This window comes from Felis catus, chromosome C2 (genome assembly GCF_018350175.1).
Source record: "Felis catus isolate Fca126 chromosome C2, F.catus_Fca126_mat1.0, whole genome shotgun sequence".
NCBI classification, from domain to species: domain Eukaryota; kingdom Metazoa; phylum Chordata; class Mammalia; order Carnivora; family Felidae; genus Felis; species Felis catus.
In genome coordinates this window covers 18,776,406-18,801,867 of record NC_058376.1, presented here as the reverse complement: position 1 = coordinate 18,801,867, position 25,462 = coordinate 18,776,406, and the positions used below count along the sequence as shown (strand labels likewise).

Here is a 25,462-nt window from a genome sequence, read left to right as displayed (position 1 = left end):
TCTGCATTTGAATGATCCTTATCCATTTGAATGATAGAGTTGGTCTGTATTTCACTTTTTCCCCCATCTGCAACAGTATTCAGCAAGGGACTTTATTATTCCTTGTAAAATAGAGTTAACAGAGGGATTATTTCTTTTTTGAGAATTTCCTCAAGACGCTCTAACAAGAGCTCCGACGGTTCTTCAGGTGAAGGTAACAGTGTGCCAAAGCACACTCACAGAGCGAAAAAGTATCTTTAAGTGGTGATCCCATTCATCGATGGCTAAATCATCGGAGACCGTATTTGACTCATGAGAGAAGCAGCAATTCATCTGTGGTTTAAACGCAGGCTGGGGCGCCTGGGTGGCGCAGTCGGTTAAGCGTCTGATTTCAGCCAGGTCACGATCTCGCGGTGCGTGAGTTCGAGCCCCGCGTCAGGCTCTGGCTGATGGCTCGGAGCCTGGAGCCTGTTTCCGATTCTGTGTCTCCCTCTCTCTCTGCCCCTCCCCCGTTCATGCTCTGTTTCTCTCTGTCCCAAAAATAAATAAAAAACGTTGAAAAAAAAAATTTAAACGCAGGCTGAAGAGCTGGTGGTTGGTCCCAGGGTCCAGTGTCATGGCACCACTTGTCTACTCTGTGATCTTGGGAAGCCACATTCTCTCCTATTCTCAGTTCTGTTCTAAGTAAGCAGGGTATCTCCAGGGCTCAAATGTGCACACATACACGTAAGAACCTTACAAATGATAAAGCCCCATTCCCCAATTACTTAAAGAAATTGCTTTGATGCTTTGATGCTTAAAGAAAAAGCATCAAATGTATGTAGAGAAAAAGGTCTGAAAGATATTATTACCACCAAAAGCTATCATTAGTTATATCTGGGTGAAAAGACTTTTTTTTTTTTTTTACAAACTTCTCTGTCTTTTCTTCCCAATGTGTGTGTATTATTTGAAAACAGTAATAAAACCTTGTCTATTTTTTGGAAGATAAAACAATGAGTAGTTTTACAGACTTAAGCCCTCGTCTGCTTTCATGGCTTGAGACTGATTCAGTATGAATTAATATTCAAAAAATAAGTAACTCTTGTGTTCAGTGAGCAGACATCAATTTTTTTAGAAGACAGTTATGACACTGTTGCCCCAAATGAATACATATCAACAGGACAAAGTGGTGCGTTATTTCCCAGCCCAACATAAACACTTTCTAATTTTCCAAATGAACTATTACAGGTTTAACCTGAAAGTAATTTCGGTACAGTGTTCACGACATTTTACGCTAGCTGTTTCATAAATTAAAAATAAGAAAGAGATCATCTTAGAGAGTTTAGATAAACCTTAAGCGGAAATGCATTACTCCCCTGCCTTCAGTAGCTCTGAGTCAAAACTTTCCCTAGGGCAGGGGAGAAACTGATCAAAATTCTGGGGCTTCTGAGTTTCTTCTCGTACCTCTTGTAACAGACCAATCCTGAGTTGGATGCTGCTTGAACATGTCACCAGGCCAAAGGTAATGGAGGAATCAGCAGGAAATAGTGTTACACGTACAGAACACAGGTGTGAAAAGGACATTACTTAATTTCAAATTCACCATTTAAAGTGATTTGGTCATTGCCTCTCTATTACATGCATATGGTCTTACCAAAACCTGCTGTGCCTCTCTGGGAATATTATAGTATTTCGTGCATGCATTCTATACAAAGAGGCTGACCGGTGGCCACTTCTTGGTGGGCCTGCTCAGGCAGTTGTGGAAAAACAGGAGAAACACAAATGCCTTTAGCCAGATGACTTCACGGTCCGTAAGACCGAGGGTTTGCTCAACAACAGCCTCACTTCAGTGTATCCAGTTAGGGTTTGTGGATCTGAAAAAAACCACAGAAAACCCCTCAACGAAAACTACAGCTGGTCAAAGAGCCTCAAATATTGGGAAACTGTGATATGCTTAGTTTTTCAATATAAATTAAAAGAATGCCTGGCTGCCTGACCCTCTCTCTGGACTGTTCTTAAGAAAAAGCAATAAACTGTAGGCGTTTGAAGCTGTGATGGTAAGGACTGCATGAACAACGAAAGGAAATCCTTTGAGAATTTTCGATGTTTGCCATGGCTCTGTGTGTAAGCACCTCTCTGAGATGGTTACAAGGAATAAGGCCCTGGGGAGAGAGAGTAAAGGGAGATGGGGAGAGAGAAAGGGCAAGATTTTAGGACTGTGTCATGATATGGCTTGTTACAGTCATGCATTTTTAGGGATATACTGTTTGAGCCATAGGGTGATTCTCCCTAAGACCAGCTGGTAAAACCTCTCTGATAAGATCCTGGTTCTATAGGAGGGAAGGAAGGAAGGAAGGAAGGGAGGAAGGAAGGAAGGAAGGGAGGAAGGAAGGGAGGGAGGGAGGGGAAAAGAAGGGAGGGAAGGAGGGAAAGAAGGAAGGAAGGAAGGAAGGAAGGAAGGAAGGAAGGAAGGAAGGAAGGGAGGGAGGAAGGAAGGAAGGAAGGAAGGAAGGAAGGAAGGAAGGAAGGGAGGGAGGAAGGAAGGAAAGAAGGAAGGAAGGGAAGGAGGGAGGGAGGGGAGAAGAAGGGAGGGAGGGAAGGAAGGAAGAAAGGAAGGAAGGAAGGAAAGAAGGGGAAAAGAAGGGAGGGAGGGGAGAAGAAGGGAGGGAAGGAAGGAAGGAAGGAAGGAAGGAAGGAAGGAAGGAAGGAAAGGAAGGGAGGAAGGAAGGAAAGAAGGAAGGAAAGAAGGAAGGGAGGGAGGGAGGAAGGAAGGAAGTAAAGGAGGGAGGGAGGGAGGGGAAAAAAGGGAGGGAGGGAGGGAGGGAGGGGAAATGAAGGGAGGGAGGGAGGGAAGGAAGGAAGGAAGGAAGGAAGGAAGGAAGGAAGGGGAAAAGAAGGTAGGGAGGGAGGGGAGAAGAAGGGAGGGAGGGAAGGAAGGAAGGAAGGAAGGAAGGAAGGAAGGAAGGAAGGAAAGGAGGGAAGAGACAGAAAGAAAGGAAAGGAAGAAAGCAAGCAAGCAAGAAAGAGCAAGCTACACTAAACATTTACTGTGTTGCAGAATCTCAGCTAAGAGCTTTCTCTGCCATCTCTTTTAATGCTCATATCCTATCTCTGAATTAGGAATTATTGTCACCTTTGTTTGACAGACCAGGAACTAGCCAGAGAGGCTCTCTAACTCGTCCACAACACACAGCAGCACTGGAATTTAAACTCTGATCCACACCATTCAGGAATGTGGGGTAGCTACTATTCTGTGGGATGGTGGGGATGTGGAGCTGGTTTTGGTGGTCACCACGGCCACAGGGGAAGGGAGGACACTACTGGCTTCTAGCAGACGGGGACCAAGGATGCTAGACGCCGTGCACAGGGCAATCCCACACACACACAAAATAGCATCCTATACGATCTCCTAAATTCCTGCTGGACATTCATTTATCTGTGATTATATGAGTCCAGAACCTAACTCAGTTGAAACACAAAGCACTTTTTGCACAGTTCTTACTGTAATCTGGAAACCCTTAAGAGCTCACCATTGGGTAAGACGAGGAAAGACTGCTTTATTTAGAGCCTTCTCAGGAGTTATTTACGGTGTTGGAAAATCATCCACTGTTGCTCACAAAGCCTGAATCATGGAATCAGCCCTTGTATCAGTCTGCATTTGTATTTGTCACATCCATTCAGGACAAACACCTGATCATGCCATTATTTCCGTTAGTAGTCAAGCCTCAATACTTACATGTTGAAATACTTATAAATTACACCCATTATATTGATTTCTCCTCTCCCCCCAAACATTGTCAGATCATTTTTTAAAAATTATTTATTTATTTATTTGGTCAGCTCGTTTTAAGATTCATTGTTAAGAACGCTTTTCAAAATGCGACAAAAGCAGTGTTGGGTCTGATAACAGTGAGAACCAGAACTCAAGCTCTGAGATCCTAAATATTATTGCCTTGTAACACTTTCATGTAAGATTTCACTATTTATCAGTAACAGATCTTTATTTAACAAGAGTATCAGCTCTTCTGATGAGGCTTGGGCAATGTAACAGCTGTGTCCTGCCTGTCAAGGATCCAGAGGCATTCAAGGACTGAGCCCAAGGGGGCATCTTGGCAACACCCAAGGGACCACGGTGTGTGTATATGTGCAGAAGCAGAGACTGTCTCCTAGCACCAATGGCCACAGGCCACTCTCAGAGTCTGCTTCTGAGATGTGTTTAAACCCAAAATCTGTTGTTCCTAGTCTTCCAAAAACTGATCACTTTGGGGAAACCCAGTAGTAAATCTCATCTTCTTTCTTTGGATTATTTAGCAAGAGTTGCAGGGAGAATCACTACTTGCTTTCTAGCTTGGACCAAGGCTTCTTTCTTACTTGATTTGGGAGGATTGTCAAGAGGCAGAAGACCAGGCAAACAGTGGATATGCTGACAATGGCATCGAGGTTTGGATTGTAGGAAGTTGCTTCGGTAAAATAGTTCCTCTCTCTATTTCTACACAAAAAGAACAACCGATATCCTTGCATTTTTTCCCCCTAAACAGAATGGGTCAGTTTGGCTACTGTTTAAAAACTTTAACATAAGCAGAGTGTTTAGCAGAATGCATATGATTTTTAATGGAGGCCACATATATGCACATGAGTACATACAAAGTCAAGATGAAATGCTTAGAGCATATAAAGGCAGATTTATTTACCTGTTGGTATTATTTATACTACTAATATGATAAATGTAAAGTTAAATTTACCTCATTAAAGATACTGAGAAAATATGATATTCATAGTAAGCAGTTAAGCTCTCAATATCTGATAAAGTAAAGAGAAAAATCTGAAATTCGGGAAATGCAACACCTTCGAGAAAAATATACACTATTTGGCTCTTCTAGATTGTGCTATGTGGGACCAAGATCATTGCATTTCACTGTATTCACTAAACTTGAAGGTTAAGATAAACAGGGCTTGAGTGTCTTTTTCTCTGCTGTTAAACTTTGTACAGTCTACATTTGTAAAGGATTTATGACATTTAAGAGAAATACCAAGTATTACATCAAACGTACACAGTAATTTCTGTAAATTAATTTTTACTCTGATATAGCTTCCTTTGGCTTTCTAAACCTCTTTCTATAAAGTTTACTGTAAATAAATTATAATTTCTAGTTTCTATTATTTGTGTGTGTGTGTGTGGCCATAAAAATTCGGGTAGGCTCTGAAATAGGCTTTATCCTACTTTTCCAAAATCAATAAGTAATGAAAAGTATTAAATGGGAACATTTTATTTATAGAAAGTATATATTTGAAAGATGTGAAACGGTCTTAGATTATGAGAAACCAATTCGAAATTCTTTACAAATTATAATTTTAGAATCACTGCAGATGAATTAATTCTCCAAAGCAGAGGGAATTTTTTAAGAAAAAAAAGTCTAATTTATAGATTTAAATTTTTTCATAAAAAGCTAGGAGGTGAACATAAATGACAAACATTTAACATCATTTGGTATAAAGGGAATTAAGATTGTAATTTTCTACTAAAGGAAGTTCATCAGACTTCAGATGTGGTACCTATTTCTCCCTGAATTAAACAACTCAATGTTCTAAAGGAAAAGAGGAAACCTAGTGTGCATTCAATTTACAAATGAGACTGGACATTTTCTACAAAGAATTCTCATTAGTGACTGAATGATGAGGATTTTAAATGGCCAAAATGCATCCACCTATTAAAAAAAATGGTATAACAAGCACTCTATTTTAATTTAATAAGGAAGTTAGCCTCATAACTAAAGTTCTTAAATTTTTGCAGAAGTCTTAATTTTTTTCCTCTATGTAAAAATTGTTTTTATAACTGGTAAAGTCTTACTTTTATGTTATACAGAACATCGCTGTTTGGATCTGATATTATGAGTATAAGGTGCCCTTTTTCAAATTAAAACAAATTTGGAGTGATTTCTCATATGGAAACGGTCCAATAATTTCTCTAATGGTTCTTAAAAAAAACCAAACTTTTGTAGTACACTGAAGGTCTACTCTTGAATTCATATTTAGTCTGATGTGTATACTGATTGTGTTTCGAGGTATCCATACTATAAATATTCATATTACAAATATTACCACTATCCAAATTTGCTACTTTAACAAAGAAACTCACAGGTAAAATCTTGTGTTCTTAAAAAACATGCTATTAGTATTTAGAAATCAAGGTGTTCCTGCGTTTGAAATTTTATACTTCCGAACCTGTAAAAATGATCACGGAAGAGAACTAAAAGATACCCTATCCTGAAGAGATATTTAGAAGTTTCTGCTAAGAAATCCCTGTGAAAGAAAGTACATCAGAAAGTACGTCATCCAATGTGCAAATTTGTTGACAGAGAAAATCTCTGAGCTGTCACAGGAAAAAACCTGTACTAATTAATACGCATCCTAATTTTGACAGCGGTCTTAAATTTAACTTTCTAAACACAAAGTTATTTAAGTCCTGAGTAAAATTACATTTTATTTGCAGGTGATTTTTTACCTTTGTCTTTAACATTCAATGCAATCTGAAATTTGATGCATTAGAATAAATAATCAACAAAAAGTACCTGGGTGCTTTCCAAGCCTCCATTTATGCAGGGCCCGCGAAAACGCTTCGTCACGGGGTGAACTGTGATTCACATCATTTCATCCTGTTTGCTCTGAATGGCCACTGCCTCATAAACATACACTGAATATTGTTCTTTTTTTAATTTTTTTCCCCAGAGGCAACAGAATACCTCTCAGTGAGAAAGTACATTTTTCAAATTCATATAAGAAGTCACCACTCAAGAATATCAGAAAGATATACACCCATACTAGAATGTTCTTGTTCTCTCCGGGGCCTCTTACCTTCGTTTTCTGTATTGGCCGGCACCGAGTCGACCCCGAAAGGATGCCAGGGCTGCAGATCGTCCAGGCTGAACTCCCCGTTCACGGGAAGAAGCTCCACGGTGGTTTTCGTCTCGGTCAAAGACGGCATGAGGGCATCGTTTCCGTAACTGATTCTTGGTTCGCTGATCATGTTGGCCAAGACGTCATCGGAGTAGTTTTGCTCTTTCTGAAGCAGCTCATCTGAACAAAAGAAAGCCATGCCTTTGGTGGGTCCCAGTGACAATGCAGCAGTGGCTCCCATTTTCCGTCTGCCAGACACGACTGTAACTGTTCTACACCCGTGAGCTCACGTGGAGCCATGAGGTGGGCACCGGCATCGCTTCCATCTTACAGATGTGAAAACTGAGGCCCGTGGGAGTTGAGCCACGTGGGCAAAATCATAGCAAGGGCTCAAGGCAGGACTGGAGCCCAGGGAGAATGGCTAACACCCAGGCTGATGCTCCGAATGACCCCACCGCTCCTCCCAGGGATGAACGACCTCGAGAGCTGTACCTCCACTTCCTCCTCTGACACGGATTCTAGGATCCTGTGATTGCAGAGGAATCAATAGTGTGCTGTGGTGAGGTGTCTGCCGGGATGCGGTGGCGTCATACGAGGTACAGTTACTTTCACGCTGGAGGATATAATCTAGTGAATCCCTCCCTAGTCTTCCCTTGAACATGCGGGAGCCTAAATGAATGCAGCCTCCTCTATTCTCGAACAGTTCTCGTTGTTTTGCTTTGAATAGATCTGCCTTCCTCAAAGGCCCCCTCGGGGCCACATGATCTGTGTTCTGAGGCAACAGGGCAGCAGTCGCCTTGCCTTCCCGGCCGTGGCCTTATGGGCACAAAGTTCTGCTCCAGCCTCTTCCTTGGGCGAAACCTCCCTGACTCCCAGCACATCTCACACCACCTCAGACCAGATTTCCTGCCTCTCCCCTGTGCTGCCTCTCTTTTCAAAAGATGCTTACCCCCTTTTCTAAACACGGAACTAAACTACATCGACTTTGAGGACCAGAACTGACTTATCTGAAGTCCCTGTGGGCTGGTGAAAATTCCTAAATTATACGTTTCATGATGGCAGTGCATTTTTACTAGAAAAGAAAGCTGGGAATATAAAGCGGCACCAACTGTAATCGTTGCTTTAAATACAGGGTTATCACAAGATTAGTGAATCCCCTATTATGCGGCCACAGTTCACCAGATTTTTCTGTGTGATGTATTTTTAAAAATGAGACACCCATGAATAGCATGGGCACCATTAGAAATGATAGTCACCAGAGTATCTCATTTCCCAATCATGCCTCTGTCAAGAATTTACTGTACTAGATCTTTCAAACCAAGTATTGGTTAGTATTACTGCTGCAAAAAATGAAAATAAAATCAGGATTTAAATTTGATTTGTAACATTTTACTGTCATCCCTCACATTCTCTTTTAAATGGAAATTTTTTTCACTTGAAAAATTAAAATTCTGTTCAAATAGATCTATTAAAACAATTTGATAGGATAGCATTAAAGCATGAGATTAATATCCTCCTATGGAGTCAGGTTTATTGCAAGATATTATTTTACATGATGAAATCTCAAGCCAATCAGTCCTCCTGAAGTCTAATTTGAGTTATAATATATAGCTATTTTCTGCAGCACCATTCTAAATTCAATATTTGATGCTTGTAATGACTTTCCCATGCAGATGAAAGGTCCCCATTAGATCTACTTCAACTTTTTCATGTCTTACAGACTCATAGGTAATGGCTAATAACTTAGCCAATGTCTGCTTTAATGAATTTAATGGGCATTTCTTTTATATAAATCTCATGCTTGTGACTGTTAAGCACTTACAATACTGAAGAGATGATCTTTTGGAATAATTAGTGGTGCTCACAAGTTCATCTTGGAAGGGAATAACCTTCACCAGCATGATCCACTCTCGGCCCCACCTGGGGCCATGTTGGTACCTTTGTGGCATTTACAGTCACTTAACCACCTCCCCTTCCATCTGGAAACGTTTTGTCTTTGCCTTGCATACTTAGTACCAAGCTGGTTCCCTGTGACTTCTCTGAATAACTCTTGTTCCTTTTTTTAAAATCTCTTTGTCCATCTATTATCTTTTCGGATCTCCATCCATCTCTTTCTGCAAGTTTTCATCTGGAAATCCCTTCCACTCCTGAAACTCTACGGATGAATCTGAAATGTACATTCCTAGCTTACCCTTGTCCCTCCCACGCCTCCTACCCAGGCTCTTTGCATTTCTAAGTCCGCTGGGTCTGTTAGCTTATATCTCTCACGAACTTTCAGAGCTACGGGCTGAAACCTTCATAACCGTCTGCGGCTCTCTGTATTTCTTTGTGTCCCATACTTCTATTACTGACACCTCCCTTTAAAATTCCATTTCCGGATTCTCTCTTATTCATTTCTCACTCTCCCTTTCTACTGCCTACTTCCCTTGAACCATGGTTACTTTCTGCCTTGATCACTGTGATGGTCTCTGCTCTACTTTTCATCCCTCTCCGAAAGGCTCTGCCTCGTCTCGGTAACTCATTTCCTACTGAATGAATCCCAGACTACTTTGCCAGATGGCAAAGGCCCTCTGTGATCTGGGCTCACCTCATCTTTCTAACGATAAGGCTTTTAAACTTTCTGCTGTATATACCTATGCTACTGTGATTTATAGTAAGAAACATATATTTGGTCTCTGTAGGCAGAGAGCTCCTAAAACCCTTGGAATTTCATAGGTGATGGGAGGAATAAAGGTATTTTTCGTTATGTCATGAAGTGACTTTTGAAAAGCCTGTAGGTCACCTAAGGAGGGGGGGCTGGTGCCCAGAGGAAGTGACCGTGTGATCCGAGGATTAGAAGTTTCAGTCCCACACTCTGCGAAGGGAGAGGGGCTGGAGATTGAGCTCAATCACCAATGGCCAATAAATAAATCAGTCAAGTCTATGTAATGAAGCTTCTGCAAAAACCTGAAAGGACAGGGTTCTGGGAGCCTCGAGTTGACGAACACGTGCGGGTGTGGGTGGGTGGGGGGCAAACGTGCTGGAAGCTGTGAGCCCTTTTCCACATACCTTACCCTACTTTTTAACTTTTCCTGGGTTGTATCTGTTTATACTAAACTAGTAATCTAGTGAGTGAAACGTTTCCCTCTGTTCTATGAGCCGTTCTAGCAAATTAATAGAACCCAAGGAGAAGGAACTTCTGATGTACAACTGGTCATCAGCAGCACAGGTGACAATCTGGACTTTCGACTGGCTGTTGGGGGTGGGGGAGGGGAGTCCGAGGACTGAGCCCATAACTCTTGTGGGATCTGCACTACCTCCGGGGAGATGGTGGCAGAATTGGGTTGAATGATTGAATTCTCCAGTTGATATAGGAAAACTGCTTGGTGGTGTGGGGAAAAACCCACACATTGGAATTGGACCCACAGCTCTCTCGAGCTGAGTAGCTTGGATTATCCCCAGATGGGACCGTGCATTCCCATCAGGGCACCTTTGCTCTCTGTTCCTGCTACACAGGGAGACCATTTCTGCTTATCTAAATTATATGAACTCTTTTTTAAATAGTTTTTTTAAACGTTTATTTATGAGAGAGAAGAGACTGAGTGCAAGCGGAGGAGGGGCAGAGAGACAGGGGGACACAGAATCCAAAGCAGGCTCCAGACTGTGAGCTGTCACCACAGAGCCCGACGCGGGGCTTGAACTCACAAACTGTGAGATCCTGACCTGGGCTGAGGTTGGACGCTTAACCAACTGAGCCACCCAAGCGCCCCTAAAGTATATGAACTCTTGAAAGCCCAGCTCAAATGCCCTCTCCTCTCTAACTCTCCTCTCAACAACTTTATGAGGGTTACGAGCATCATGACTTTTATGGGCCAGGAAACTGAGGCGAGGAGGGGTGGCTGAATCTCTTTAAGATCCCATGGTCAGTAAGCGTCTGGGCTGAAGTGCAAGATCTGGGCTGCAGAAAACCAGCCTTCCTCCCTGCGAGCCCCACCCATCTAGCCTCCACGGTACCAAAGGAGGGCTCACTCCTGGTCTCAGTACTGCGCTGCTCATTTGCAGAGTGATTGTACGTCTGACTGTTCCAGAATGTTCTGCACATTTACAGGGCTGCAACCGGACTCAAATACCACCAGCCCCATGGAATGGCTATATTGCTTTTGCGCCTTCAAATAGGCAGTTTCCAGGCCCAGGAGCTGAAGGAAGTCCTGTCCCCATCTCGGCCCACGGCAGTAAAAAGGGTGAAGCAGGAAACAGTCACAGAGGAAAACCTTACATCTGTGCTTCATAAAATATCCAGGACACTTTGGCTTGCAGCAAATTGCGGTGCCTCTTTTTCTTTTATTTCTTTTATTGTTGGCAGAAAATTTCCTCCAAATGGCCACTAAAATGTTGAGCCCCATGGTGGTTAATTTGCCTGGTTTATTCATGTGCAGAAAATTAGAGAATGACACATTCAAGAAATGTTACATTTCTGGCAGAGTGAAAAGCACTTAGGCTTTTTTGGGGGAGTACAAAAGAGCAGAAGTAAGTGCTCTCACCTCAGTTTAACACGGGAGATTTAGAAACAACCACCTCATTTGGAACAATGAGGTCTGTCTGTGTGGTTTTTAAGGGACAAAAAGCAGGTGGAAATGATGGATTATCGTTCGTTGGTGAAGGATTATTCCATTTTGTGATCATAAAATGTCGAAGGCAGCCAGCTACCTCTTGGTATTATTAAGGGCTCAGGATTTTACCAATGGCTAAGATAATCGGCACCAGGCTATTCTGCCTGTGATTAAAAAAAAAAAAAAAAAACAACACCACAGAGCCACGTATATAATTATTTCATTGCTCTTTCTAAGTGGGGCTTCATCTTTGAATTCTGTGTTAAGACTCATCACACAGAAACCACACATCTGGTATGCTGCTGGCCCTGATGGGTTACCTGTTTATCGGACTTAATTTAATATTTTGTTACAATGCGCCCGATGCCATATATTGGCGATTTCCAAAGCTTTTAAACGTCTACATTTGCCAGCTGCTATATTAAACTAAGACACTAGGTTCATTTCTCCCCCAAGACTCTCCTCTTCCCCCCCCCCCCCCTTTCTAAAAGCTATTTGTTATTGCCCAGAGTTGCGGCAATTATCTCCGGAGTCAGATTTAGCCTCTTCTAGAATACTCAGCACACACGAGCGCTGTAGTTAGAAGCGGGAATACTCAACTGGGTTCAGTGATGGTAATTTTAACCTATAGCTTAAACCAGAGATACTCAATTTCAAATATGAAACATATGGCAAACCTTGCCCTTTTGAAAAGTGTGCTGAGAACCTACACTAGGCATACTTACTAGTAAAGAGAAAAGGAAACAAAAAACGCCTCAGCACGTAGTTATCGGAGGAAATATTTAAAATATTTTGAGGTGATGGGGATTAAGGGGGGGCACTTGTGATGAGTACCAGGTGCTGTACGAAAGCATGGAAATCACTATACTGGGCTCCTGAAGCTAATATTATACTGTCTGTTAAGGAACTGGAATTTAAATAAAAACCTAAAAAAATATTCTGAAGAAAGCAACATCAACAGAGTCACCCAACAGTGATGCCATCTTCAAATGACTAAAATACTTTGTTTTTGTGGCGTGGAATAGACTTCCACCATAGTTTGAGAGACATGGCCGCATGAAAGGATTGCTGAATGGGAAAACAGAGGAATTCTAGATCATTTGTTTCACATGCCTCTTCAAATGATTAATCTCCTCGCCAACCTCCTAAAGATTTAACTGCCATATTTTCGGTTTCAAGGAAATACAGCTTATAAACATTGAAGCAGTTCTCTTTCACAAGCTTCAGTTATAATCGATGAACTATCTCTTCTACCTTTTAAACACGCTTGGACGGGGTGGGGGGGGGGAGGACAATCTCCTTCATGTGAAGGAAGTTCAGCCTCAGCCTTTTCCTCTGTAATACATACCTATTAAAGGTCTGATTTGGACACTGGCACCAACTGAGGTCCCCTAGGCTTGCTGGTTTTTCTACTTATAGGATTGAAACGGCATTGCTTTCATTATTATTATTTTTTTCTATTTTCTGATTCTTCTGGTTCCCCGTGGAAAATATGTATTTATCCATAGCCTCTCTCCAAAATGGAAATTTCCCTTCAACTCTAACAGGGGACTCTTATATGACCAATGCTTACCTCTTTTTTTTAAATAAATAAGAAAGCATAATTTATGTGTTTCTCTGCGGTGATCCGTCCATTTATGTTTTCACAATTCTTACCTGTTTCATAAATACTTACACATCTCAAAGGATTGAGGATTCCACCTCTGAACAATGCACCCCCCTCCCCCGTGCCACCACAGCTGCATGGGAAGTATTTATGAAAGGGATGTCATTTTTCTCCTATCAAGAAGCTCTACTATAAATCTGCTGTCATCCATTCTAGGCATTTTGCCCACACCAGGACTAGGAGATCAGATTTAATTTTCCAATCACAGTTCTGTGCATGAAACCCCCTAAGGCTTGCAATTCCTCACCCATCAAATTAGAGGAGGTTGGATGGATGGTCTTAGCAGTTCCTTCACTCTGAATTCTATTATCTATACTCTTGCTAGGTAGGTGTGCCCCTGCCCCCGCCAGAGCTAGGGAACCGGAATCTGCACCCCACTGTGGTCCCCAGGTGATTCTTTTTTTTTTAATGTTTTATTTATTTTTGAGAGGGGGGGAAGGGACAGAGAGAGAGAGAGAGGGAGACACAGAATCCGACGCAGGCTCCAGGCTTTGAGCTGTCAGCACAGAGCCTGACCCACAAACCGTGACCTGAGCTGAAGTCGGACACTTAACTGAGCCACCCAGGCTCCCCCCACCCACATGATTCTTAGTCACATTACAGTCCAACCACTGCCACAAGCTGTAAAGAGGCATCACTACACAACTATCTCAGTTATCACTTCATAAAAGACAAAACAAGTCTTGGGAACAAGGTGTGAAAGACGAGCACGGTCAACAAAGAATACCGCCAGAATACGTCTGAACACCTCGAAGTCATGTTCTCAGAACCCAACCCACTCTGTTGCCTTGAAACTATCATTCACGACAACGTTTCTGAGTCAGAAAGCCACGGGAAAAGGAAAGGCTAGTTAGGAATTTCCTTTTTTGCCAGAACACTTGTCAGGCAGGAAATTACACAGGAGCCAGAGCAGGGAAGTGCTCGGGAGACAGGTCAGCCTTGTTCAGACTCTGAGAAAAAGAATATGAACTTAATACGTAAGTATTAAGAGTACTAGAGGACACACTTCATCGCTCTGCTTCCCTCTACTGAAGACCAGCCCTGGCTGGTGACTCTGTTACTTCTAAGCATAGTTCAATGGAGCAGAAGCTGTTTAAAATGCTAATTGGTGGGAAGCCTGGGTGGCTCAGTCAGTTAAGCGTCTGACTTTGGCTTGGGTCATGATCTCACACGGTTCGTGGGTTTGAGCCCCACGTCGGGCTCTGTGCTGACAGCACTGAGCCTGCTTTGGATCCTCTGTCCCTTTCTCTCAATTAGCCCACCCCCACCCCGCCCAATAACTAAACATTAAGAAAAATAAATAAAATGGTAATCTGGGGGAGAACCTACGTGGTCTTCAAGTGATTACTGTACATGGTCGGGACGTCTTGATCCGCGTGTGTCTTGTGGGACAGCCACACTGTGGCGGGACTGTGTTATGCTAGGGCATCTCGAAAGCAGGAGATCAACCCTACAGAGACACCTTCCACTTCAGTTGCCTTTTCATATCCATTAGCTCCTTTCATATCCACAACGGTCTGCATTGTGGGATGCCATCCCCACCGATGGCTGACCAAACTGTGACATCCCTCCTGAGAAAGCATAGTTATCAGGTGGCAGAATTGAGATCCGAACCCAAGTATCCTGATTCCGAGTCCAAATGTTTTCACTATTCCATGAAACATTCTATTTTACGGTTGACAAGGCTATTTGATTACTGACTAATATTATAGAAATACATACACGTCTATCATCACATGCATCCTGTTTCTTGTAATCTTTTTTAAAGTTGGTTTATTTATTTTGAGAGACAGAGACAGTGAGTGGGATACAGGCAGAGAGACAGAAAGACAGAATCCTAAGCAGGCTCTGCACTGTCAGCACAGAGACTGACGCAGGGCTTGAACTCAAAAACCTCGAGATCATGACCTGAGCTGAAGTCAGACACTTAAATGACTGAGCCACCTGGATGCCCCTCTCATAATTTTTGACAGATTTGGAAAGTGAAGAATTCAGTGGTATCTTTTTTTTTTTTTTTTTTTTTCTTCACACGAAGGAACCAAGATAAGAGATTTTTGCCATGGGCCAAGGTCATAGAGCTTTTCCATGATGAAGGAGCAGAGCTGAAAAGCCAGGTGGTTCCCAGCTGCACAGCCATCCACTGTTCCCTCCTCTAATTAAGGGAGCCATTTTGACAGCCCATCCCCTGTGGACACGTATCTCCTACTTCTTTAGATTTCCCTTTCTCTGGAAGACTGGCATAGTAGGGTAGCTATGTGAACTGTTATCAGGTATCATCAATTCGGAGTCAAATTTAAGATAATGTAGACACCTTTGGGTTTTGAGCCAAGTAAATGGTTGAACTCTGCATACTTATCCCAAATATCCCTTCTCATCAATGGTGCAGGGACTTGAACACTTCAGTGGTCAAGAGCCAAACGGCCTAGGGAGCACCTGGGTGGCTCAGTCAGTTAAGTCTGACTTCGGCTCAGGTCATGATCTCACGGTTCGTGAGTTTGAGCCCCGCGTCGGGCTCTGTGCTGACAGCTCAGAGCCTGGAGCCTGCTTCGGATTCTGTGTCTCCTTCTCTCTCTGCTCCTCCCCCGTTCATGCTCTGTCTCTCTCTGTCTCAAAAATAAATAAACATTAAAAAAGAACTTAAAAAGAGCGAAACAGCCCTGTAGGATGCTGCATTTCCACCTTGGGCAAAAGATTATAGACGTATTATCACAACGTAATGCTGTTCCACTAATCTAGTTTGTATTTCGACCTCCATAAAATTGGGTCAGTCCTCTTATTTTTAGCCACACTAGCAATCGAGAATCTCTTACAGTCTCAAAATTCAGATTTCACCTCTGAATCTGGGTTTATTTTGCTTTAGTACTTTCTTGGACATAGATTTTAAACGAAGCATGCTTCTTCCGCTTGTGGCAACAATCTGTCCCCGGAGGGGACACAAACACAGCTACACGTTACTTGTCAGAATATTTCCTACTGCCAAGTGACATTGCTTAAAAGTATCACTTGTCCAGCTTAAGGCTGAGGGTATGAAAGAAGTCCCTTTCTATTTAAGACAGATTTCCTTTTTTTGACTTTCAAACAACAGAGATCAAACAACTTAGATCTAACCAATGGCATCAGTCAGAAATCAAGAGAAAAGTCAGTCCATCTCCCTGGCATCAAAAAACAGATTAGAGTTTCCTCTCCGTGCTTCTTTGTAGAATCTGTGCCAAAGTTGTGATCCTATTTCCAACTACCTTAGGAATCTTGGTCCTGCCTGCGTGGTTGGAAGTCTAAGCAATCCGGAGAGGAAAAACCTTCTCAAGTTTAGACAACAAACCAAGTTTACAGATTATAGAGACTCTTTGAAAGCAGGCTGCACTGAGGTTATAATTTGCATATACAAATAAGTGTCTTTGTTTTGAGGAAACACATGGTGAAGAACTTAGGGGTAAAGAGCCACTACGTCTTCAAGTCCCTCTCAAGAAATTTTATGGGACGCTTGGGTGGCTCAGTCGCTTAAGCCTCTGACTCGGTTTTTCAGCTCAGGTCATGATCTCACGGTTCGTGAGTTGGAGTCCCGCGTTGGGCTCTGCACTGGCAGTGTGGAGCCTGCTTGGAATTCTCTAAGTCTGGAATTATATTAAAATGAAAAGTTCAGGACCGTGGCACTGAACTGTAGTGCCGGCTTTAGCCTGTATCTATCCGGATGTTTTCCTCCGGTCAACATATAGGGGAAACGCACACATGACCATTGGCGTAAACAGATACAAATGACACGTCCTCTGCAACGTAAAATAAAAATGGATGACCATTTTGATGAGTCATCCCCCTTAAACATAAGTCAATTATTTCATGTGATTTTCAAGCCAGGAAACACTGGTTTCTTCACGTGCTGGAGGAAAAGCTGTCCGTCTTGGGCTAGTTGAGAGATGTGTACTTTTACTGTTTCACTGAAGGGGTTTCAAAGTAATTATGATTGAGGAATTTTCTCTTCAAATCTATCTTTAAAAAGAGCCTAACCCTAGCAGCACAAGCTAGGACTTCAGTGTGATTCCGCTTTTATATAAAAACGTGGCATTTGAGGGGTGCCTTGGGTAGCTCAGTCTGTTAAGTGTCTGACTTTGGCTCAGGTCATAATATCATGGTTTGTGAGTTCGAGCCCTGCATCGGGCTCTGTGCTGACGGCTCAGAGCCTGGAGCCTGCTTCAGATCCTGTGTCTCCCTCTATCTCTGCCCCTCCCCTGCTCACACTCTGTCTCTCTGTCTCTCAAAAATAAATAAACATTAAAAAAAATGTGGCAGGGGCGCCTGGGTGGCTCAGTCGGTTAAGCGTCCAACTTCGGCTCAGGTCATGATCTCACGCTCTGTGAGTTCGAGCCCTGCGTCGGGCTCTGTGCTGACAGCTCAGAGCCTGGAGCCTGTTTCAGATTCTGTGTCTCCCTCTCTCTGACCCTCCCTCATGGGAGGGTCCCTCAGACCCTCATGACTGTTCATGCTCTGTCTCTCTCTGTCTCAAAAATAAATAAACATTAAAAAAAAATTAAAAAAAAATGTGGCATTGGTAGTAGTTATAAGGATAACATAAATTTGGTGCAAAAAACACAGAAAACAGAACAAAAAAAATAACAATAATTCACTTGCAATCCCACCAGCAAGATAACCAAGATATTTTTTAAATATCATTTATTAGCTTCAATCATTTTATTATCTAATTTTCAATACTGTGGTCAATGAGAATGGATTCTATGAGGTTCCTGAAGCAGGCGGGGAGGCCCTTGGAATCAGAACAATCAGGTCTGAGGACACAGACATGAAATCATGAAGGGAATTTTCCTCCAGTTTCATTCTTCAGTATGCATTTCTCGATTTTTCTGGTAGGCTGTTCTGCATAGTTGGTGCAGTTTTTTTTGTTTGTTTTTACTTCCAACTAAGTTATCAGATACGAAGCAAATTGGAAAACTAAAGTAAACCTGAGGCTTGCTCTATCGGGGTCAGTATCACATTTCATTTTTTAAAAACTGCTAATGCCTTTAGTGAGTCCAAGTAAGTACAACGGGAAAGGTTATTTAAACACAAAATACTGAAAAGACAATTTTACTGCTCTTGTGGTTTTATAAAGGCCAAGTCATTCTGGCAACTGCATACAATCTAGGCTCATATTCCCCTGGAGCCTTCACTGCTCGTGTTGGGGTGCTCTGGGCATCCATCCGTAATATCCCCGCCTTGCCCCCTGAGCTCTGAGCGAATTAAGAGGGAACAGGTAGAGATGAAAACATCAACTCTACCTGTGATAAAAGCCAGGCCCTTACTAACCCACACAATGCTTTCTTTGGGGAGTGAGTCACATGTAGGGCACATGGCTTGTCAAGCCATGTGCAGTGTAGACAAATTTCAGCTCCAACCTGTACCCTCGGCTGCACATGACAGAAGAGGGAGCCTGAGCGACACCCCTGTGTTCTGTCCAACCTGCACAAGGTAAGTGGTGATCCGGCCCGATCAGCACCCTTTCCCAGACTTGTGAGATTAGCCCTTCTTACCGGAGTAAGAAATACCTGGAAGGTGGGCCAAAGGAATGGCACACAGTGTCCCCCCTCAACAGTGAGCAATCGTTCTCTGCTATTCTCTGAACAAAAGTGCATTCTAATGGACTCCTATCTGATAAGTGCTTCATTGGTGGAATTCTATATTTAGAATGATGGAAAGTACTGGTTAAGCAAGGCAGGTCAGGTCATGGGAGAAAGTAAGATTTCAACATTCATGAACAGTTAATTTCACTCAAAGAGACTAAGGATTTATGCTGATAATTATAAGGGTAACAGGCAAGTATGGATAAGATCAGCACAAATCTATGTATCTATGTATCTATCTATCCATCCATCCATCTATATGTATTTATCTATGCAGATATAGATAGACATATATCTCATCACAGGGGAGGAAGAGATCTATTCCTGTAGACAGCACATCATATTTATATACACGATAGCTCATTTGAAATGTATGTTTATGCAGATCAAAAAAGCCCATATCAATTCTGTATGGTCTTCTGACCATGAACATAGCTGTGTTTAACACAAAACTCGCTCTGTACTAAACATTTCTGGAACAGCAATGGCCCTTCCTCTTCTAATCAGCTGACTCATACGATCCCTCAACAACGCATAGGGACACCTAGCCTGGAGATGGAAAATGCGTGGAGACAGAAGGGAAGTGTCTGTCTTAAGCAGTAACAGTGCAGGGGAGTGGAGAGACTGAAAGAACTCGCTGTAAGGAAAATAATCTGAAGCCAAGAAAAATAAAAACATCTTATCATCAATAAATGAGCTCATTCATTTATTTGTTCATTTATCTACCTGTTCAGCAATCCTATCATCTTGCAGGCCAGTGCAGGAACTAACTAAGGCAATTTCTTTTTACTCAGTGCTCACGGCCCAGAGGACAGATGAGCATAGAAGTAATTCCATGCAAGTGCTATGGGAAGGGGTATGGACCGAGCGAGGAAGAAATGAGCTTGGATTTTCCAGCTGGAGACAGTGGATGATGCTATTACGGAAGAGAGACTGCCAAGGTATAGAGAGTGGGCTGCCCAAAGGCTGGGACTTTTCTGGCACGAGGGAAGTAAAAAGGAAGCAGCTCAGAAGCCAGGAGCTCTAGTGTGTGGAACCCAGAGGGGAGAGGAACACGCTGACCTACACTAGGTGTATGCCATTCACAAATTCTATGGGTTCTGTTGGTACCCGCAGCTCATGAATAGGCCAACTGTACAGAAAGGCAGGGGAATTATAGGATACTTGAGAGACATGTCAACATTAAAAAACCGGGGAAGGGAGTGGGCAAGGTGTATACTACACTGATCAAACCAGAAACACATTTAAGGAAGTGATAGGAGGAAGACCGGTGCTAGTTTGATGGTGGTGGGGGTGGGGGAAGTTGTGACCGGGACAGGGGAGCCATTAATATTTTTCAGTCTTGACTGGAGTTGTGTCTATCGGAAGAGCAAAGATGGGGGAGAAAGACAACTTCTCCTCAGACATGTTTGTGATACTCCAGCACATCGGGATGGTGATGTCCTGCAGCCCCTGGAAATACGGGCCTGGAGAGCTCATGGCCATGTTGAAACAGCCCAAGGGGAAGCACAGATGCGAAAATAGGAAGTTTCCCAGATTTTAGCACAATCCTGCAAGTGTTCTGGGGGGAGAAGCCCATACTCGATTCCCGAAGAGGGGTTTATCATGAATTGAATTCTGTTAGATAATATGACACGGCGCCACCCAGAATGAAGTGTCTCATTCCAGCTGAAGACTCTTTCGAGTGTCAACCTGCAGTGCTTGCCAATAATGTCAAGTTAGTAGTTATGGGTAAGAACTACAAGGAGCAAGCTATTTCTTATCCTAATAGAGGGTTATGGGTCTTTTGTTTTTTCTTCTCCAATCACCTCATTGTCAATATCCATGAGATGTTAAAAAGAAAAAAAAAATCAACCTTATTTTTTTTACTCTGCAAAGCACAAAGAGAAAATTGTGTGGGAGGTGAAAAATAAAGTAGACCCAACCTTTCTGCTAATTTAACTTTGGAGACGCTCTCCTCTTAGACAATGATCAAGTCAAAGGGGACTGGTTATCACTGAGTCTGGCTGTGCTTTAAAGTTACCAAGTGTGGGGCGCCTGGGTGGCGCAGTCGGTTAAACGTCCGACTTCAGCCAGGTCACGATCTCGCGGTCCGTGAGTTCGAGCCCCGCGTCAGGCTCTGGGCTGATGGCTCAGAGCCTGGAGCCTGTTTCCGATTCTGTGTCTCCCTCTCTCTCTGCCTCTCCCCCATTCATGCTCTGTCTCTCTCTGTCCCAAAAAATAAATAAACGTTGAAAAAAAAAAATTAAAGTTACCAAGTGAACCATGAATCCTGGTGCCAGAAGGTATATTCCACTGAGCATGTTGGGAAATTATCCTCGGGGGCCACTTTCTTACTGAGAACGGATAGCCCTTTTCACTGCCAGAGACAACCGCCTTCCATGACGTACAGCTTCCAGCCCCATGTGGGAGACCTTGCCCCGCTATTTCCTTTTTAAAGGGCTTCTAATCTCCACATTTCCGGGTCTCTGCACTAGACCTCAGCCAAGTCCCCGATGCTTTTCCTGTAGAAAATTTACATGGAATTCTAGTCGTTTCTTCAAAAAAATTGCTTGTGTTATTCTCATCTCAGCACAGTTCAATCTGGTCTGTCCTCCACCCTGCTCTGAAAAAGTCTCGACTTAGAAATAAAAAAAAAACAAAAACAAAAAACAGACTTCACCTCAAATTATGACACATTTTATGAAAAGTTATCAGTTGGGTCTGAGATTTCTACTCTTTCCTTTTTACGTAATCAGCCTTAAAAATGTAACTACCATTCTCTGAATACATAATACTAAAACATGATCATCTTCGATAATACATAATTTACTTTAAAATTATTTTTAACATTTATTTATGTTTGAGAGAGAGAGAGAGTGTGCATGGGACACGGGCAGAGAGACAGGGAGACACGGAATCCAAAGCAGGCTCCAGGCTCCGAGCTGTCAGAGCAGAACCTGATGAGCAGCTTGAACTCATGAACTGTGAGATTAAGACCTGACCTGAAGTTGGATGCTTAACCTACTGAGCTACCCAGGTGCCCCCATAATTAATTCGCTTTATAATTCAGAGTCCTCTATACCAATTCTTATAGTGCTCCAACAGCTTTTTAAAATTTTTGATGTGATGTAAGCAAATCTTTATTTGAATATATTTTAAGCTTCAACAACAAATTAAAAAATGATTCACATTATGGTGCATTTATACATGTCTTTTCATCTTCCAAGCGCAGTAAACATTAATTAACCCCGGCTAATTAAAACAACCATGGTTTACAAATTTACCCATTAATCAGCCTCAAGCAAATGCAAAGCATTTAAAGCCTTTCATAATTTGAACCAATTTTACATGGAACTTATTTTTCTTTAAAAGAAGAGGTCATAAATTCAAGACATGCAGCCCTTTGACTTAAATTTGGCAGTGTTTTAGAAAGAAACGTGGACAATTTTTCAGATTCATGAAAGTCAAGGGAAAGGAAAAAATACAGCTGCGTGATATGGGTCAAGTTATGTCTCCCTAAAATATATATTCAAGTCCTCATGCCCACTACCTATGAAAATGACCTTATATGGAAAGAGGGTCTTTGTAGATGTAATCAGGTGAAGATGAGATCATACTGGAATAAGACAGGCCCTCATCCAATATGGAGTAGGGTAGACCCCACTGGAGTTAAGGTGGGCTCTTGATCATTCTGGAGAAGAGGGGAGAACACTATGTGAAGGCAGAGACTGGAGTATCTACGAGCCAAAGTATGTCCAGGATTGTCACCAGAAACAAGAGAAAGAAATGGAAGAGATTCTCCCCTAGAGCCTTCAGAGAGAGCATGACCCTGAGGACATCTTGATTTTGGACTCCTGGTCTCCAGAATGATGAGAAGGGATTTCTGTTGCTTCAGGCCACCCGATTTGTTGTAGTTAGTTCTAGCAACCCTAAGAAACTAAAATACCACCCATACAGGTGAATATGAACCATCTGCAAATAAGACAACCACTTCTGGCTATAATAATCACCGGGGAATAGAATGTGGTTTCTTTCTGAGCCCTTTACTCCAGGTTGGAATAGGTAGACTGGGGAGTGCCATTAGTGCAGAAATGTTTTCCCCTGAACACCAGCAAGTGTTTTGGGGAGACTAAATGGTCCCTTCATTTCAGCAACTCTCTCCCATCTAGAGAGAATACCATCCACTTCCCTTTCTTGGCCATCAATGACTGCATGCCTTATCCTGATAAGGCCAAAGGAATTTGGGACACCAGTGTCAACTCTTAAGCTCAGCAAGGAAGTGAAAAGGCTTCGGTTTCAAATACCTTGTTAAGCACAAAGGTCATGCCATATCCTCTCTAAGAAGCCAGAAGCTGAGCCCTCCCTGGTAGCATACCGTGTGGCAAATGCCTGGCAGGTTTCAGGCTTTACTAACTCCAGGGTGATGAAAACACCACTAATGCCAGAACTGAGTTTGCTACCATACCTGCATTCAGCAACTACACTGAGGGAAGTTGGAACAGCTTGGAGTCAATCTATAGCATTGAGCTCATCAGGGGCAATTTAAAATTCACATTCGACAAGTCAGATCTTGAAAAAAAAATACTCTGTAGCCTACAAGTTTTTCTTTATTCTTTCTTTAAAAATTTTTTTTGAAATAGTTATATTTGAGACACAGAGAGAGAGAGTGAGTGTGAGTGGAGGGAGAGGGGGCGAGGGAGACACAGAATCTGAAGCAGGCTCCAGGCTCTGAGCTATCAGTAGAGAGCCCGACGTGGGGCTTGAACCCATGAGCCGCAAGATCATGACCTGAGCCGAAGTCAGACGCTTGACCAACTGAGCCACCCAGGTGCCCCAAGTTTTTCTTTATTCTTGTATGGCACACAGATGATTGGAATAGAATACTTTTATAAAGTAGAGTGTTTAATAGCAACTTCTGGGTTATTTGTGACCCTTTGGCTCAAGAGAGGAGGAAAATATGGCTACCAATGCCAGGTTACAGGCCATACCGTGTTACATATTTCGTTGCACTGTCTGGTCTGTCCTTCCACATTCCTACTGGGAATGCTTGGCTTTAAGTTACTCAAAAAAACCCAAAAAAAACAAACAAGGGGCACCTGGGTGGCTCAGTCAGTTGGGCATCCGGCTTCGGCTCAGGTCATGATCTCACAGCTCGTGAGTTCCAGCCCCGCATCGGGCTCTGTGCTAACAGCTCAGAGCCTGAAGCCCGCTTCGGATTCTGTGTCTCCCTCTCTCTCTGCCCCTAACCCACTCATATTCTGTCTGTCTCTCTCAAAAATAAATAAACATTTAAAAAACAAACAAACAAACAAACAAAAAAACCCCATAAGAGTGTGTGGATAAATTAGTGAGAAACAAATTATAAAAACCCACCAAATCTCTCTCCACGTCAAATGTATGCTTATATATATAAGACTTTTTTTTATCAACAAGGTCATATATTAAGTTCATAAAGGCAGAGTGTAGGCTGCCAAAGGGAAACCGTTCCAATGATTTAGGGAGAATATCTTTCATGGTCACCCCTTTCTTGTTTTTTTCAAGTATACTTATTTGAGAGAGAGCAGGCAATTGCATGAGTCGGGGAGGGGGAGAGAGAGAAAGAGAAAGAGAAAGAGAAAGAGAGAGAGAGAGAGAGAGAGAGAGAGAGAGAGAAAATCCCAAGCAGGCTCTGCACTGTCATTGGAGAGCCTGACACAGGGCCTGAACTCACGAACCGTGAGATCATGACCTGAGCAGAAATCAAGAGTCGGACGCTTAACTGACTGAGCCACCCAGGCGCCCTCCCCTGACTTTCTTAACATAAACCTGTGTGCACTACAAAGATGAAAGTTAAGGAATGTTGAAGAGAGAGGGGTATGGTACACTGGATACACACAAATGCACGTTTAGTCAAATGTTACAGACTCAACCATGTTTTCCCCCCAAAATGGTATGTTGAAGCCTTAACCTTCAATGTGACTATATTTGGAGACAGGGCCTTTAAGGAGGTAATTCAGGTTAAATGAGGTCACCAGGGAGGGGCCCTCTTCCGATAGGATTGGTGTCCTTCATAAAAGGAAGAGACAGCAAGCATCTCTGTCACTCCGTGAGAGAAAAGGCCGTGTCAAAGCACGAAGGCAGCCACCCACAAGCCACGGAGAGAGACTTCAGGAGTCAACCAAGCTAGTTGAGACCTTGATCTTAGATTTCCAGCTTCCAGAATTTTGCGGGGGGGGGGGGGGGGAGCCCATTTCTGATGCTTCAGCCACCTGGTGTGTGGAGTTTTGTTATGGCAGCTTGAAGTCACTAAGACACTCACTTTGTCATACCCAGGTCAAAGAAGAAGGTCAGAACAGCTTTCTCTGCGGCATTTTGTTTCTTTCTTCTGTGTGTATGTGTGTTTGAAGAGAGACAACAGCTAAAGATGAGAAAAGTAGTATAAGTGATCAAGAGGTCACCAGGGAATGTCTTGTACTGCACCTTTCATGGAAATGACAAGGAAGTGATTTATTTCCGGTGTGATTCAGTTCGGGGTTTGGAAGTGCACCTGACCTTGGGGGCTTTTCAGTTTTCTTTATTTTTCATGGCCATTTGCCAAGAAGTTCTCAAGTGCTCCCCTCTGCTACCTTCTTCCTTCACTACAGGTGGCAGGGAAAAGTCCAAATGACAACTTCCCTACGTGTCTGGGACATTTCTAGTTATGCTGTCTATTTGCTTTGGGGGAAACGGGGAGATGGTACGTGTTTTCCATACCAAGTCACCACACAAGATAGTTTAAGAAGCAC

General features: G+C 42.8%; 1 protein-coding gene across 7 annotated transcripts in view; it reads right to left on the bottom strand.

The window, feature by feature from the left end:
- The window catches only part of APP (amyloid beta precursor protein), a 277,992-nt gene that overhangs the window by 21,939 nt on the left and 230,591 nt on the right, over positions 1–25,462 (bottom strand). For all 7 annotated transcript variants that reach the window (XM_023238836.2, XM_023238837.2, XM_023238838.2 and 4 more), the window contains one exon: positions 6,811–7,032. In XM_023238836.2, the coding sequence (XP_023094604.1) occupies positions 6,811–7,032 (222 nt within the window). The remainder of the gene's footprint in view (positions 1–6,810; positions 7,033–25,462) is intronic.